General features: G+C 56.6%; 2 protein-coding genes across 7 annotated transcripts; one reads left to right on the top strand and one right to left on the bottom strand.

Moving 5' to 3' along the window:
- Window positions 1-1,268: 1,268 nt before the first annotated feature.
- On the bottom strand, window positions 1,269-7,552 carry Akt1s1 (AKT1 substrate 1). 5 transcript variants are annotated; one of them, XM_038313586.2, is made up of 5 exons: window positions 7,184-7,542; window positions 3,671-4,059; window positions 2,876-2,953; window positions 2,625-2,794; window positions 1,269-2,117 (listed from the first exon to the last, which is right to left on the bottom strand). In XM_038313586.2, exons 2-5 carry the CDS (start codon window positions 4,050-4,052, stop codon window positions 1,974-1,976), a joined length of 774 nt encoding a protein of 257 aa, XP_038169514.1. In that variant the 5' UTR covers window positions 4,053-4,059; window positions 7,184-7,542; the 3' UTR covers window positions 1,269-1,973. The 5 variants fall into 5 exon arrangements, with proteins under 5 accessions (XP_038169514.1, XP_038169511.1, XP_038169512.1 ...); XM_038313583.2 differs by lacking the exon at window positions 7,184-7,542 and adding an exon at window positions 6,543-7,176; XM_038313584.2 differs by lacking the exon at window positions 7,184-7,542 and adding an exon at window positions 4,616-6,518.
- On the top strand, window positions 6,666-15,573 carry Tbc1d17 (TBC1 domain family member 17). Of its 2 annotated transcripts, XM_038313582.1 has the most exons (18): window positions 6,666-6,854; window positions 7,544-7,684; window positions 7,980-8,078; window positions 8,170-8,244; window positions 9,241-9,364; window positions 9,994-10,201; window positions 10,657-10,768; window positions 10,853-11,014; window positions 12,024-12,152; window positions 12,238-12,341; window positions 12,802-12,896; window positions 13,235-13,351; window positions 13,430-13,530; window positions 13,618-13,717; window positions 14,364-14,461; window positions 14,562-14,678; window positions 14,996-15,082; window positions 15,213-15,573. In XM_038313582.1, the coding sequence occupies exons 2-18, from the start codon at window positions 7,664-7,666 to the stop codon at window positions 15,411-15,413; spliced, it is 1,950 nt and encodes a 649-aa protein (XP_038169510.1). In that variant the 5' UTR covers window positions 6,666-6,854; window positions 7,544-7,663; the 3' UTR covers window positions 15,414-15,573. The 2 variants fall into 2 exon arrangements, 1 of the variants encoding a protein (XP_038169510.1); XR_005283472.1 differs by lacking the exon at window positions 15,213-15,573 and having other exon boundaries at window positions 6,666-7,684; window positions 14,364-14,478; window positions 14,996-15,081.
- The last annotated feature ends 126 nt before the right edge of the window (window positions 15,574-15,699 follow it).

Genomic DNA, 15,699 nt, shown 5'->3' with positions numbered 1-15,699 from the left:
ACTGGGGAGTCTACCTAGCAGGCACGACCACCTTCCTTCCCCTACTTCTTCCTCACCTGCCTCCTCTAGCCCCTGCCAAGGCCACAGGCAATTCGGGCAAAAGTGCCTACGTATGCTTGTGAGAACATCAAGGCACTCAATGTTTCATGACCTCCTTTGCCGCCTCCTTCTCTGAGTGAAATCTGCCGTCAACAAGTCCAACTGGGCTTATCTTTCAGACCAGATGAATTATCTGACTTGGATTCTAGAATACCACCACAACAACCTAGCTAACCCCCGAACTTGCAGAGATCTGCCTGTCTCTGCTATCGAAATATTGGAGTAAAAGCAAGCACTAACAGCCCAGGCGGTTGTGGCACATTGCTTTTAATCCAGCATATCGGAAGGCCAGAGGCCAGTCAGATTCCGAGTCCAGGGTCAGCCTGTTCTACAGTGCAAGCTCTGGACATTAAAGAGAAAACTGTCAGGAAAACAACCAAAATAAACCAGCGTCATCACACCTGGTCAATGGATGGTTTCTTCCTTTTATATGGTGGTTTGATCGTGGCTACGGTGTTGTTGGGGGGTTGTAACGCGGGTCATGGAAAGAAAACACCTTAAGAATGACCTGTAGTGCGGGGTGTGGTGATGGTTCTGCATAGCCCTGGCTATCCTGGAACTCTCTCAGCATACCACCTACCTCTACCTCGGCTCCCAATGCTGGGATTAATGGCGTGTACCAGCATGCCTGGCTGTTTTGTCCTTTGAGGCAGGGTCTCTAGAAATCCAGGGTGACATTAACTAACTCCTATGCCTCCTAAATACACCTCCTTGTTACTGAAATGATAGATGTGCATAGAAGTGGCGTTCTCCACTCCTCTGACAGCGCAAAGCCTTCATTTGTCCCTAATATTCGAAGCTCATGGCCTTACCACACTCTTCCTTTGCTTCGATGATGCTAAATTCTTGGTTGCAAAATGGAAAAATCACATCTACCTCCTGGGACAAATGCACTAAAGGTGGGGTGGTGGGGTAGGGCTACACAAAAAAAACCCGGTCTCGGGAAAAATTGAACAACAAAAGGGCAAAGGCAAAACAAGGGAGGCAATCCATGTGACTAATTTGAAGGTGACAAATTTCCCCCGCCCGTTTTATCTAAGGTCGCCTCTCTACCCACACCCACCGTCACGCTCCCGAAAACCACATTTCCACCGTAACTGCCCGGGGATGCTCTGAAACCAGCTCCACTTTGGACGAGCGTCCCACACACCCACACACCACGCACTCACTAGCCAGAGGTAAAACTTTAATTTCAGAGCGCCCCTCCCGACCCCCGGCCCCCACCCCACTCTCCCGCACCCAGGGCCAGGGCCGGAGAGTGAGGCCCCCTACCTTGGGTGGAAGAGGGCCCTTTAAGGCACCTGTTGGGGTCGGGGGTTGGGGGGACGGGTCACAGGAAGCTGGTACCGCCCTGGGTATAGGACAGACTTTGATGGACAGGCTGTCATGGGGTGAAAATTATGGGGGCGTCAGACAAAAAGCGGGACCGGACCATCCCGTGGGGTACCGGATACAAGTGTCACGATTCGGGTCAAAACAAACAAAACAACAGCAACAACAACAACAACAAACAGCCCTAGTAGTGTAACAAACTCAAGGCCTCGGGTCAATTCTGGGTTCGGGAGGGCTTGGCCACGCCCCCAGGCGGCCAGGGCCAATCGGGTGGGGGATTCAAGAAGGGCGGCGGGCGACTCTCCGGACATTGGCGGAGCTGTCGCCTGGTCCCGCAGATGGGCTCTGCGCTTGGGCAGCGAGCCAAGGATGCGCGGGTAAAGCTTCTGTTGCTAGGCAAGAGACGGAGTTGACCCACTGAGCGTTTTAGAACTAGCCCCGCTCCAAACCGGAGCGAGCCAATCCCGTAAAGAATCGTCCTGTTGCTGGGCAGAGAAGGCTTATGGCTCATAGACCAACGGCGACAGTGGCCTTCTGCCCGCTCAGTATTTCCGCTTCAGCTTCTGGAAGTCGCTGGTGTTGAGCCGCGGCCGCGGCAGGTCCCCGAAGACCTGGGTGTCTTCGGCCTCCCGCAGCACCAGTGCCCGCATACTAGCGGCGATCCGGTCCAGGTCGGGCGAGGAGGGCTGTGGAGGGAGGAAACCTCAGTGCACAGGCGCCGCCTCCCGGATGTCCTCCCGCCCGGATTATCCAGCCCACTAGAACCAGAACGTTCCGGCCCGGCCCCCCACTCCTGGCTCTGACAAGGAGCAGGGGTTCAGGTGCCAAGGTGCCTGGCTGCTTCTCAGCCAAGACAGCAGGTCCCCGCCCGGATCCGGGTGTCATACAGGGACCTGGCCATGGAAAGCTGGAGGAAGTCATGTAACTTTCCTCTCAGTGCTCCCCCCGCCCCCAGAGTTTTCTGTGAAGGTTGGTCCAGGCCAGCGCTGCCTGAAGGAACCACATCCAGGATGGTGTTGGGGAAAGGAATCCTGAGAAACAATCTGACCCTCCTTCCCTCAAAAACGATTCTGAACAGACAAGGGGCCTTCCTCCTAAACTGCAGGGTGTCCTGGGATGGAGAAGAGCGCCTCACTTGGCAAGGCAAGGGGCTCCCTGCAGCAGGCCACTCTGGGCCTCGTTTCCCCCCTCACCGGGCCGTTTTCCTCATCTGAAGATCGCGCCTCTGTCCTCTTCTCCTTGAAGGCCCACACTGGCACCGACACAGGCAGGGACTTGGCATACTGTTGGGTGGGCAGGGCTGCGGCCGGGGGCTTGGGGCAGGCTGGGGGACCGGCGGGGGTCTCCTCACTCAGGCTGCCGTCTGTGACACAGGGAGGCTTCAGCTTCTGTACCCCTACCCTTGGCCTGGCCTCCTAGGGCTTGATCAACCCAGGATCCTCACCATCTGTGCTCTCCGGGTCTGACTCGCAGAAGGGGGGCAGGTCTTGGAGAGTGGCGTCCTCATCCATCATGAAGAGCCCTGTGGGTAGGACAGGCCCTGCAACTGGTCCCTGGGCCTCAACACTCTTCGTGTGCTCGTCTACCCACTCAGCCACTGCTAGCTTCAACATGGAGCCTCTTAAGATCTGCTTGGTACAATGTCACCCAAAATAGTTTCCCCTCCCCCCCCAAAAAAGATGGTCTGGTGGGGACAAATGAAAGACCCTGTGGCCAGACCACAGAGATCTGATGCTAGAATGCCTGGCTCCAGAGTCTCTATCCTTCATGACAGGATGAGGTGACCAGCCGTGGGCAAAGATAGCAAATGAGAATTCCTTTCACGCTCAAGAGTCCTGTGCTTGGAGAAACATCCAACTTTCCGACTCCCCCCCAACAGCAGTCTCTAGACCCACAGGCCCAAAGTGGGATTCCATGAGAACTGGAAATGCTGCCGAGTGCCTGGTACCCTGGTCCTGGCTCCCTCAGCTGTGGCAGTACACCATTCCCAGCAAACTTCTCTACCTCCCATGCTTCTTTCCAGAGACAACTGCATCTCTTAGAGAACCATGCTCCAGTTCCTTAGCCAGACCAGAAGCAGTCAAGGAAACCATGTTTGCTCAACATTCTGTGTTATGTGCTGTTGGACCTCGTGTGAGGCTGCTAGGGAATGCTTTAATGCCTTCCTAAGGATGTATTAGACAAGTGTCCCAGAAACCAGCAACCCAGTCCAGCACCAGCCCCAGCCCCCCCAGCTCACCTCCATTATCGCTACCGCCCAGCCGCTCCCCAGAAGTCTCTGTCTCCGTGGGCTCGTCCTCATCTTCTTCCTCATCATCCTCCCTAGCCAGGGCTGGCCGAGGCGGAGGGCTAGGAGCAGGGCTGGGCGGCTGTGGTGCTGGTGGGGGACCAGGTCGGGTGGCGGTGGCAGCCCTGTGTGCCTGTGCGATGTCGTGGAGGCAGCGGCGTGCAGCCTCTGCCAGGGCCCCGCGGCCATGGGCGGCATAGGCACAGGGCCCTGGGCGGGGTGGCGGTGGTGGCGCAGCAGTCAGCAACACCAGCTCTGTGCCAGTGCGGGCCCGGAAGCGCTCGGCGGCCCCCACAACGGCCTCCCACAGTTCCTCTGGCCGCCCAGACGCCATCCGCGCCCTGTGGGCCAGAGTAGGACAGAGGGATTGAGGCTGTGCCATCACTACCCATCCTGAAGGTCGAGTGCCCCAATGTGACTCCCCTTCCACGGCATGCACCTCTCAGCTGAGTTCCACCCCTTTCCCAGACCTGCTTCCCTCAGGACCGGTACTAGCCACCATCATTTTCAGCTCCACACAGGAGCCCCTCCAAAGTCTGAAGTCTTCATCTGCGTTGGCCATGAGCGCTGTAGCCATATTGGTCTGCGGTTATTTCAGCCTGGGGTCTTCCTATTTTTTGTGACAGGGTCTCAAGTACTCCTGTCACTATATGACTACAGATAACCTTTAAGTCCTGACCCCATGTGTCCAGCTCACGAGTGCTGGGGTTACACATGCTCACCACCACACCTGGTTTATGTGGGGCTGGGAACTGAACCCAAGACTTCCTGAGTGCTGGCAAGAACCAACTCAGCTGCATCAAGGCCTGTAGCCCTAGTGACTCTCCTCCACTACAGGAGTATCTGGGATTTGAGGTGTGCAGCACACACACCCAGCCTGTGTCTTTGAAGACTTACACGGGTTTCATGTGCACCTTGTCCTTGGCGTGTAGGGTGTTAACACACATGTGAGCCAGGCTTGGGGGGCATACACCTGAAACCACAGCATTCAGAGGCTGAAGCAAAACTGTCCTGGCTTTGCGGTCAGCCTCGCCTCGGTCACAAGGACCGGGCTCCAAGAAAACCACAGGTGACTTGCACGGTTTCTGCAGCAAAGCACCCTGGCCACTGCCAGGCCTCCATCCTTCCTTTGGTCCAGCAGGTCCTCCTCCACTGCTGTGGAACTCTGCCCTCCAGAGTTTCCAGGACCAGGTGGACTGCACACTCAGCTCACTAGCCTCAGGTCACTCTGCCAACCTTACACTCAGGCTGGGGAGGGAGACAGTCCCTCCTGGGTCACCCCAGCCTCCCTGCTGGGCTTCCAGGGCCACTCTCTTAGGACAGGGCTGAGCTCTGGCTGAATGTGGGGGAAGGAGGGAGCAAGCTGCTCAGGGCTTTTCAGGTCCCCAGCCCCCGCTGACAGCTGCACCGCTGCCTATCTCCTGGCTCCTGTAGTGGGACCATGGACCACGGTGCCTCTTTCCACACACCAGGGGGTGTGCCAGCCGAAGCCCCTGCTTGACAGGCAATGCGCACCTCACCCCCGGAGGGATTCAAGCACATCAGGACCACAGTAAAGAGAAGCAGAATCTGGAATCCGGTTGCAGCTTGCAAGCTGTCGCGCACACTCAAGACTCCACCCGCCTCCCCAAGGTGGGAACTGCTCAAACGCTGGACCAGAATGCGATAACCATTCCTAAGCAACCTCTCACTTCCTACGGCACGAAGAGCGGTGGTCACTGCACTTTCGGGACTTAAGCTCCAAACTCAGGAAGACCAGAACTTGACTGTCCCACCAGCTGAACTGGCCACTGACAAGGACAGTCTGTCCAGAGCCCTTTGCCAATCCTGAGCTCTACCCTGCCTGCTTCAAGACACTAGACTTCCCATCCCAACTTTCCACTGAGAAGAAAACTGCAGACACCTGCCACAGACGCAGAAACGAGCTGTGGTGCTTTGATAGCGCTGTCTTTGGACTTCAAAGTCCCACCCAAAGCTTTAGGAGCCACGCAGCGACTCCTACTCACATTTCACACCCTTCCTAGCTGAGAAAGGAGGCTGGAAACATAAGGCTAAGGCTCAGGGTGAGAAAAGTGACTGGTCCAAAAGATGGCACGACCTGTATACTATTAGCCTGAGTCCTCACTTCTCTGAGGAGAGAGCAAATGATAGCAGGGCCCAGCTCCTAGCAGCAGCAGTGTGAAAACAGGCTGAGTGGCTTCTGAAGGCGGCTCAATGGAGGGCGACTTACTCGGACCTCCTAGGCCTGTGGTCTCCTATGAGGTGAGAGGCAGGGGCAGACCAGCAAGGGGGAGCTATCCGGCGGGAAAGTGCAGACCTCCCAGGACAGGTGTGACGGGAGATAGGGAAGGAAACGGCTGCAGCACGGGACGCTAGAGCGGGGCGTCCCAGGGGGATCCTACCACCGAAGGCGGCGGCCCGGGGCTGAACCACGCCCGTGGACCAGCGAGGCCCCTACTCTAGGAAAAAACAAGAAGTCCCGCCCACGGCGGGGATCTGACCGGAAGTCCCGCCCATGGACGCCCCCTCACCCACCAGCGGACCCCCCAAACACAACGGCATGGACTTGGTTCGCCGCCAATGTGAGAGTTCCAGCCCGTTTGCAACACCGAGGTGAACCTTGTCTAGCTTTCGTCGCGAGTCAGACACGAGGGATTGAGCGTTAGCCATTTCAGCACTCAGCCAAGGGTCACAAGGTGATCACTGCCCCCCTGACCTACGCACGCTGTACCCTTCCCATGGCCGCACGCCTTCCCATGGCCCCTCAACCTAAGGAAAGCCAGATCCTCCCCAAACCCCAGCTCACAACGCCGCCTCCACTCACGTGCCCGTAGCCAGCATGGCCGGCCAGGCGCCGTCGCCGCCCTCAAAAGGCATGGCGGCTTCTTGCATCACTTCCGTGTAGCTGCCCCTCCTCCATTGTGTACACTCCGCCTCCCTTATGCTGGATGCCCCAAATCAAAATCGCAACCAGAAGCTTCATCTGCAAGCAGTGAGCAATGACTGCGGCAGGGTGCCCATGGAAAAGACTGTAAAAGACTTCAGCTACACCATTTCGATTTGCCCGCAACAACTGTGGCTGCATGCCCACGCTCACACAGGACAATAGCGAAGGCAAGCGGCCTGACGTCCCTCGGTTCGTAATCAACTTCTAACACAGAAGTGGAGGAAAGCGGCTCCCGTTCCGTCGTACTAGTCAGTATGGCTTCATATGCCAATAGTGCATATGGACTCGCCCTCCGTCCAGCCTACCGCTTCCTCCCACCCCTGCTCTTTAGGACAAAGCTGGCAAAGGTTCAATATGGCAGCATTTCTAGCTTCGGTCTGCCCAATTTAAAAATGGTGGCGCAGCCCTCTTTCCACGGTGACTCAGGAATTTGGGGCAACTTCGTTTCCAGGAGTCTGACTGCTTGACCCCTTATCCCGAGCCCCTCCGCGACTCTGATACTGTGCAGCTCCTCTCACCTTTTCCTGTCTCTGTTCCGCTTTTCCAACACCTCGCCGTCCCGCCCCGCAAAGAGATGGTAGTGCCCCGCATTAACATGGCTTCCACCGAGCCGCTATGGCTTGCCCTCGAGGAAAATGGCACAATGTTGACTTCGATGCCAGTATACAATATGGAGAGAGCCAAGGAGGCGTTCCTTGGCGGTCACGAGTTGTCGAGTAGCGATCCCGGGTCCGTCTACTTGTTTACTTCGTGGCGAGAGTGGTACACTGCGCCTGCGCCGTCTCGTTGACCCCTGACCAAGAGTGTTGTCTACACCACGTGACTGACTCTAGCCATTTCAGCTACCCTGTTCAGATAGATGGTTTCACCCGTTGCAGCTCTACAGCTTCAGGGGCGCTACCACTATCTGGCCTGGAAGGGAAGTGTTCTTTCCGGATATGACACCTCATTGACCCGGAAAGGGAGGAGATTGGGGCAGTGGAACCTCCGCGGTAGCTATGGAAGGATCCAGCTACAGGGTAAGACTTCAGGACTCATTCTCTCGCTGGTCTAAGGCGACACCCCCTTCCCCCCGCGATGGTCTGCTTCCACCTTCCGCTGTGCAGGGACTGATTCTTGGTAAAGACGCTGTCACCACGGTCGATAGGGAGAGTCTGCTTTAGCCCCTCCCCTCGGGGACAGGCACGCCCTCCCCGAGCGTGGGCGGGCTTGTGGACCTGGATGCCCCATCCTGGCTGGTCCGCCTGTGTCTCTGGACCCCGCCCCTGGGAAGGCTCCTTCCTATACCCTGGCTCTCACCACGCCCGCCCCTAGGTGGTTTTTGAGAAGGGAGGCGTTTATCTGCACACCAGCGCCAGGAAGCACCAGGACCCGGACTCGCTCATCGCGGGCGTCATCCGTGTGGTGGAGAAGGTGAACGGGATGGAGGTGGCACCTGGAGAACTACGGGTTGGTGGTTGAGGGCAGTCGGGCGACTTTACTAAGTCCTCCCCACGTCCCTCAGGACAGTGACGTCCTCCTGCACTGGGCTCCCGTGGAGGAGGCTGGAGACCCGACGCAGATCGTCTTCTCCAAGAAGGTAGGCGCCCCGCTTCTCTTTACCACTCAAGGGGAAGGCAGGGGTTACTCGGGAACCTGCGAGCCTGTTTGCTTTGTGAAACGACCTGATGTCCTGCCCTCTTGGCTGCTTGGGGAACCCTGTTGGGTGAAAGCCTGGGTTCCCATTTCTTTAGGGGTGTGGCCTGGGTTTGGTGTGAGGCAGCTGTCTTTTTCCCTCCTATCTAGTTTCACCTAGTTGCTTTACATTTGTAACATTTGGTGTGCATTCACATGAGTGGGTGTGGCAGTCAGAGGATAACCTTCCTTCCCTGCGCTGGTCCCAGGGATTGACGCAGCTTGTCAGGTTTCGCAGCAATCTGAACCAGCTCACTAGCCCAAAGATTTAGTTTGTGAGTGTATGGGCATGCGTGTGACACTCCCTATGGGTGCATGCAGAAGCCAGAAGATGGCAGTGCAGACCCGTGCTGGAAACTGGTTTTTGTGATTGCAGAAGGCTGTGAAGCACTAAACTCTTTGGGCTTTGCTTCCTTACTCATGTGTGTGCTACTCGGAGGAGTAATCCTTCTTCCTTGTGGGCTCTGCAGCCTGGACTCAGGTCCTCCATCTCACATGCCAAGCCACCTGGCTGGTGCTGCTCTACAGTATCCCCTTTCTGTCCATCACGGAACTGTCATAGCAGTGTCCCCTGTAGACTCACAGTCACAGTGACAGTGGCCATCACTTAAGGCTCTTCATTCACTTACAGTGAAAAGTCAAAAAGCCATGAGAGGCATCTTGGCCAGAGTGCAGAGCAGGCCTCTGTCCTTGTCACTGAAATCTGGACTGTTGGTGCTGTGGCCTCAGGTGTAGCCATGAATCTAGGGTTCTAGCCTGACTCTTCCCCAGCCACCAAGGGAGACACCAAGCAAGCCTTCTGCCCCTCCTGCCTGTTTGCACCCTTGTTCTAAAGGGCTGCTGCTGTCTCTGGGGCTTCCAGCTGCGAGCACAGCTCTCTACTCCCTATCCTTCTCTCAAGGACCCAAGTGGAGGGGAGCCCAGTGCCTCAGAGGAGGAGCCCACCTTTGACCCCGGCTATGAACCTGACTGGGCTGTCATCAGCACAGTGCAACCACGGCCACACCTGGCAGAGCCCAGGAGAGGTAGGTAGAGCTGTACCGCAGTGATCTGCCGGATCATGGTTCCAAAGGCTTTTCACCCACAGTCAAGGTGGCTTCCAGATGCTTCCTCTCTGGCTTGTGGGTTATGGAAAACCTGACAGGCAGCTAATGACAGGGTAATTTCTTTTTCTTCTTCTCCTTCTTTTCCTTCTCCTTCTTCTTTCTTCTTTCTTTTTCTTTTTTTGAGACTTGGTCTCACTATGTAGCCTTAGCTGGCCTTGAACTCAGAGATCTGCCTGCCTCTACCAAGTACCAAGGTTAAAGGTGTGTGTCACCATGCTCAGCCTTCCAAACCTTTTGTTGTGGCTCAAGTAGGGTATAGAGCAAAGAGAGCATTAGAGAGCTAAGACAGCCTGAAGACGAGGGACAGAGGAAAGTAGTTCTCAAACTGAAGACCGAGGGGAGCCTGAGAGGTTCTAGGACATTCTGGGACAGACATATCCACTGGGGTTCTTTCTAATCTTAGGCAGTTTACTTCTAAGGAAATGCCAGAGTTCTCAGAGGTGAGGGCAGCTTCTACCAAGACTTCAGAAGACTGTGCTGTACAGAGAACACCTGAGTTGGCCTGTCCTGCTGTTGATACCACACCAGCAATGCATTGCTTCCCCTAGGTGCAGAGCCCAGCTGTCCCCGGAGCTCCTGGGCCTTCTCCGTGAGCCTGGGGGAGCTCAAGTCCATCCGCAGGTCCAAGCCAGGCCTTAGCTGGGCCTACTTGGTCCTGGTGACCCAGGCTGGAGGCTCCCTGCCTGCCTTGCACTTCCACAGAGGGGGTACACGAGCCTTACTCCGGGTCCTCAGCCGCTATCTGCTGTTGGCCAGGTAAGCCATTGTCAGTGTTGGATCAGTGAGGCAGCATGTCTTTCTGCAGCCTGCAGTTCCGGGAAATGAGCAAAGCACAGTTTTAATAGCAAGGCTCCGAAAAGAGGCGTGCCATCCCAGTCTTTGGAAGGCTGTGTGCCAGCAGGATGGACAGTTGAAGGCCATGTGGGCTGCTTGAGGCTGAGTGAGGGCAGGGAGGGAAGAAATGGCCCATCTTGGTGGGCCAGCAGTAGTAGTCTCTTTTGCATACAAAGTATCTCCCCTATCCCCAACAAAGCTCCTCATTGGCTTCTTCCTCAGTCAGTCATGTGGGCCCAGAAGTGCAATAGGCCCAGCTCTGGTCTGGAGACTTCCCTTGCAATACCATTTTGTGATGGGAAGGGGGCTACGGACCTAGAGAAGCATGGCCAGGTGCCTCAGGGCCTGTGGCCTCCTGTGTGTCCCTGCTCTCCCAGCTCCCCGCAGGACCCCCGCCTCTACTTGGTCTTCCCCCACGACTCCTCCGCTCTCTCCAGCTCTTTCCATCACCTGCAGCTCTTCGACCAGGACAGCTCCAATGTGGTATCTGTGAGTGCTGAGACGGATGCAGGGCACCGTGGGTGTGGTGGGGAGACCCGAGGGGCAGCGCTAACGCCTGCCACCTTTCCCCAGCGCTTCCTCCAGGATCCCTACTCTACCACCTTCAGTAGCTTCTCTCGAGTGACCAACTTCTTCCGGGGAGCCCTGCAGCCGCACCCTGAGGGCGCGTCCTCCCCTGACCTGCCCCTGCTGCCAGATGATGAGCCAGAGCCTGGCTTCGAGGTCATCTCCTGCGTAAGTGTCAGGGACCCTGTTTCCGCCTTTCGTCTGTGCCACATGGGCCTAGGGCTTCTAGAACTGGGTTTTCTCCAGGTTCCCAGATCACGACACAGAGACTTCTTATTTGTTATGGATGCTTGGTCTGGCTTAGGCTCACATCTGGCTAGCTTTTTTTTTTTTTAACCTGCTTCTTTTTATTTATCTTTTGTGGGCTTATTACCTTTCTTATGTCTCTATATCTTACTTTCACGGCTTCTCTGGCTGGCTGGCATCTGCCAGGCTTCTGGCCGCAGGTGTACCTCTCGTTCTCTCCTCTTCTTGTTCTTTCCTGAGCCCAGATTTCCTCCTATTCATTCTCTTGCTTGACAGCCCTGCCTACCCTTTCGCTGCCTCACTAGTGGCCATTTAGCTCTTCATTAGACCAATCAGGTGCCTTAGGCAGGCGAGGTGAAATAAATGCAACGCATCTTTACATAATAAATATACATTCTTAGCATCGTTAAAACAAAGGCAGTGAAACAAAAATAACACGGCATCATACAGTTAAAGTAATGTTCTTCGTGTGTAACACACTCTGCCTAGTTCAAGACTCCACAGCACCTTGGTTATGTGAAACCCGTATCTGGAGCTGTGTAAGCAGTGACTTCACAGGAGTCCTGTATACTGGGCCAGCTTCCTCGTGCACTTGGTGGATGTCTTTCTTGTGCTGAGGATCCATCCAGCCCAGGGGCTCTCTTGCATGCTAGGCAGGTTCTCTGCCACTGATTCCCACCCCAGACCCTCACTGGTGATCCAGAGCAGTGCTCCCCTGCTGACAGTTCCCCAACCATTTCTGGTTTTTGAGACTGGATGTCTCAGTTTTCCACCCTGGCCTTGTACTGTGTGATCCTTCTGTCTCAGGACCGCCGGTGGCTGCTGCTGTTCTCAGGTGCCTTCTTTTCTGGAAGCTTCTTGCTGACCCCTGGTCTTTAGGGTTCTTTCAGCCCAGGAGGGCTCGGGGCTCACCTGCCCCTGTGTTCTGCAGGTGGAGCTGGGGCGGCGTCCCACAGTGGAGCGGGCTCCTCCAGTCACAGAGGAAGAATGGTCCCGCCACGTGGGTCCTGATGGTCGCCTGCAGAATATCCCTGAATTGAAAAATCGGATCTTCTCAGGAGTGAGTATTGGTGGATGTGGTCTAAGGTGGGCTGGCAGCTGGCCAGGAGGAAGCCCCTGACCTGTGTGCTCCATCACACCCCCAGGGTCTCAGCCCTGGCCTGCGGCGGGAGGCATGGAAGTTCCTCCTGGGGTACCTTAGCTGGGAGGGTTCAGCTGAAGAACACAAAGCCCATGTGCGGAAGAAAACGTGAGTGAGAACATGCAGCCCCCACATCCTTTAGACATCTGCTCTCAGGCTTGGGCTTGGCCTCCCAGTCTTCCAGGTTAGAGTGTCCTGGAGCCAGCATAGCCCCTGCTGTACACTGTACTGGGGCTTCCACAGATTCTGGTTCGAAGCCACTGTATGCAGTGAATAGCCTCATCCCCGACGGGAGTCCCTTGCAGTCTGTTGCTGTACTGTTATAGCTCCCACAGCTCCTTCCTGTGGGCGTCTAACCCTTGAGCACCCGAGGGTGCCCCAGTGCTAGGACGTGCTTCCCAGCAGAGGCAGTGGTGACAGATACTACCAGACGCCTGTGGGACAGCAGGACCAGGGGCCTGCGTGAGCAGGGCAGGGCTGGGGAGCCATGGTGGGGCAGGTGCTTCTCCAGGTGTTCCCTGGGTGCTGTACTAGCTAGGACCATAGCTTCCATGACCTCTGCCCTCAGGGATGAGTACTTCCGAATGAAGCTACAGTGGAAGTCCGTGAGTGCTGAACAGGAGCGGCGGAACTCACTGCTGCACGGATACCGCAGCCTCATTGGTGGGTGGGCCGGGGAGGGTGGGGCAGACTGGAAGCAGTTGGGTGGATGCTGTGGCCATGGGGGTGAGCTGCAGGGGAGTAGGCAGGACACGGAAAGAGGTCTGGGGCCTTGTCGGCTCTCACTGGGAGACTGTGACTTTACCCCTCTGCACCTCTATTTCCCCAGAGTCTCACACTGGGGGTGACAATGAGAGGTTCTGGGGAACCCCCACCCTTACTGTAGCATGAGCCCTGAAGCTGAGGGCTGTCAGCATGCCGGAGAGGAGGGCTGGTGCCTGTGACCAGCTGGGAAGGCCAGCTAACCTTTCTCGTGCTCCTGCCATGTTGGGCCCCCACAGAGAGAGATGTAAGCCGCACCGACAGGACTAACAAGTTCTACGAAGGCCCTGAGAACCCAGGGCTGGGCCTGCTCAATGACATCCTCCTCACCTACTGCATGTACCACTTCGACTTGGGTGAGCGCTGCACTGATGGGGCTAAGGCTGGGTGTCTTAGGTGCTCGAGGTGTTGCAGCTGACCCTGTGTTCCCCCAGGCTATGTTCAGGGCATGAGTGACCTCCTGTCCCCAATCCTCTTCGTTGTTCAGAACGAAGTGGATGCCTTCTGGTGTTTCTGTGGCTTCATGGAACTTGTGGTGAGGCACAGGATGGGAGGGGTGTGGGAACAGCCACTGAGGCGTCAGTCAGTACTCTGCTCTCACACTTCCTCCTGCTTCCTGCAGCATGGGAACTTTGAGGAGAGCCAGGAGACTATGAAGCGGCAGCTTGGGCAGCTCTTGCTGCTTCTGCGGGTGCTGGATCAGCCACTCTGTGATTTCCTGGGTAGGTCCTATGTGCGACCATATGAATGAGAAAAACGTCCCAAGTAACCTGGCATTCAAAGCTTAGGGGGATGGGGAAGCCTGCCCACTGCAGGCTAGGTGAGGTTTCTCTGGACCATCAGCTAGGACCACTGCATTCTAGCTGGGAGTTCCCTGTTGCTTGTTTAACATGAGAAATGCTGAAGAGGCCAGGGCTCAGTTGCTGGGATTGCGCTAACGTGCGTGAAGCTTTGGGAAATTGGGCAAGTGTGGCACCCGTAATCTCAGCATGATGGAGTAGAAGCAGGAGGATCCGAAGCCACATAGTGAGTTTCAAGCCAGCCTGAGCTACTGAGACACTGAGTGTGTCCTTGAGGAACCTGGGACCGTGCTGGCTGGGAGGTCACTTTCTGTGCCTAGGGAGACAGTTGCTCCTGTCAGGAAGTCCCCTGCCTTCTGGCACAGGCCCCAGTTGCTTCCCTCGGTATAGTATGTGGTCTTACTGTGCTCCCATCCCTCTAAAGGGAGGCAGTGGTGGTAGCGTTCTATGTGGCACGTGCATGCAGCCATGCCTGTCGCCTGCCTATCCCAGCTGCTGAGTCCACTGTGATCTAGACTAGGGCTTGGCCACCAGCTGCCGGCAAGGCTAACTGCCCACTGTCCTCTAGATTCCCAGGACTCGGGCTCGCTGTGCTTCTGCTTCCGGTGGCTGCTCATCTGGTTCAAGAGGGAATTTCCCTTCCCTGATGTCCTTCGGCTGTGGGAGGTGGGCAGCCAGCTGGGGTGAGATGCTGGTGGAAGGACGGGAAGGTAAAGGGGGATAGGCAGATCAGAGTCGGGCTTCAGGGTTCCTTCTGATACCCCAGGTCCTGTGGACTGGGCTTCCTGGTCCCAATCTGCACCTGCTGGTGGCCTGTGCCATCTTAGACATGGAGCGGGATACCCTGATGCTGTCTGGCTTTGGCTCCAACGAGATCCTTAAGGTGAAGTAAGGGCACTTCCCTTGACGGAGGCGCGTCCGCCCCCAGTGTGTCGTGTTGACCTTGTCGAATGGATCACCTTGTCTGGGTGGGGTTGGAACTCTCGTCCCCCACCTACCAGGCAGCCCCTCCCCAGCGAGGGCCCTTCCTAGTGTGCTCCAGCGTCCAGGTGTGCTAGCAGGGGATGCTGTGTTACATTGTGGCAGGCCAGGGAATGGTGAAGGCCTCTTCTAGCTGGGCCCTGTACCCCTGGGGCAAGTCTGCTTCCCTCCAACCCCAGAAGGAAGGCGGGCATGTGCCTTACCCTGCCCTTCCTGCAGCACATCAATGAACTGACCATGAAGCTGAGCGTCGAGGATGTGCTGACGCGGGCAGAGGCCCTGTACAGGCAGCTGACTGCCTGCCCAGTGAGTCCTTTGTTCTTCATAGGGAATAAACCCCCATGGCTATTCCCGCCAGGCCCTCCCCATCCCCCCCCTTTTGACTCCACCCCACCCATCACCTAGCCTCTTGGATGCTTCCCCCCCCTCCCTCCAGGAACTGCCACACAATGTGCAGGAAATTCTGGGGTTGGCGAAGCCGGAAGAGCCCAGTAGCCCATCTCCTCCTGTATCCCCGTTGCCACTGTCGCCCACTCGGGCCCCGCCACCCCTGCCGCCGCCGCCGCGTGAGGATGTCCCGCAGCCTGACAGCAGCCTGGAGATCTTGCCTGAGGACGACGATGGCGCTGACTCCTAGCCCGTTGCACCTGACTGGGTTCTCACAGATTGCCAGTCCGAGGCCCATGTGGAAAGGAGACCTGGAGCAGGAGACCTTAAGCCAGCCAATGGAGGTTGAGGATGCCCTAAGCCCACCCACCAGCGGCCAATGTGAGGCAATAAACCATTGTTTGACTGTGTGCTGGTGACCAGTAAGCCTTGTTTTTCAGATCTCGCTCATAGCCCAGACTGGCCTCAAGCCTTCGAGTTTTCTGTTCTTCCATCAGCCCCTTATCCTCCTGTAGCTTATGAACTCCACAGTGCAG

The sequence above is a fragment of the Arvicola amphibius genome, chromosome 12 (genome assembly GCF_903992535.2).
Source record: "Arvicola amphibius chromosome 12, mArvAmp1.2, whole genome shotgun sequence".
NCBI classification, from domain to species: Eukaryota; Metazoa; Chordata; class Mammalia; order Rodentia; family Cricetidae; genus Arvicola; species Arvicola amphibius.
The sequence above is the reverse complement of the archived record's forward strand: the minus strand, read 5'-3'. Positions and strand labels throughout refer to the sequence as shown.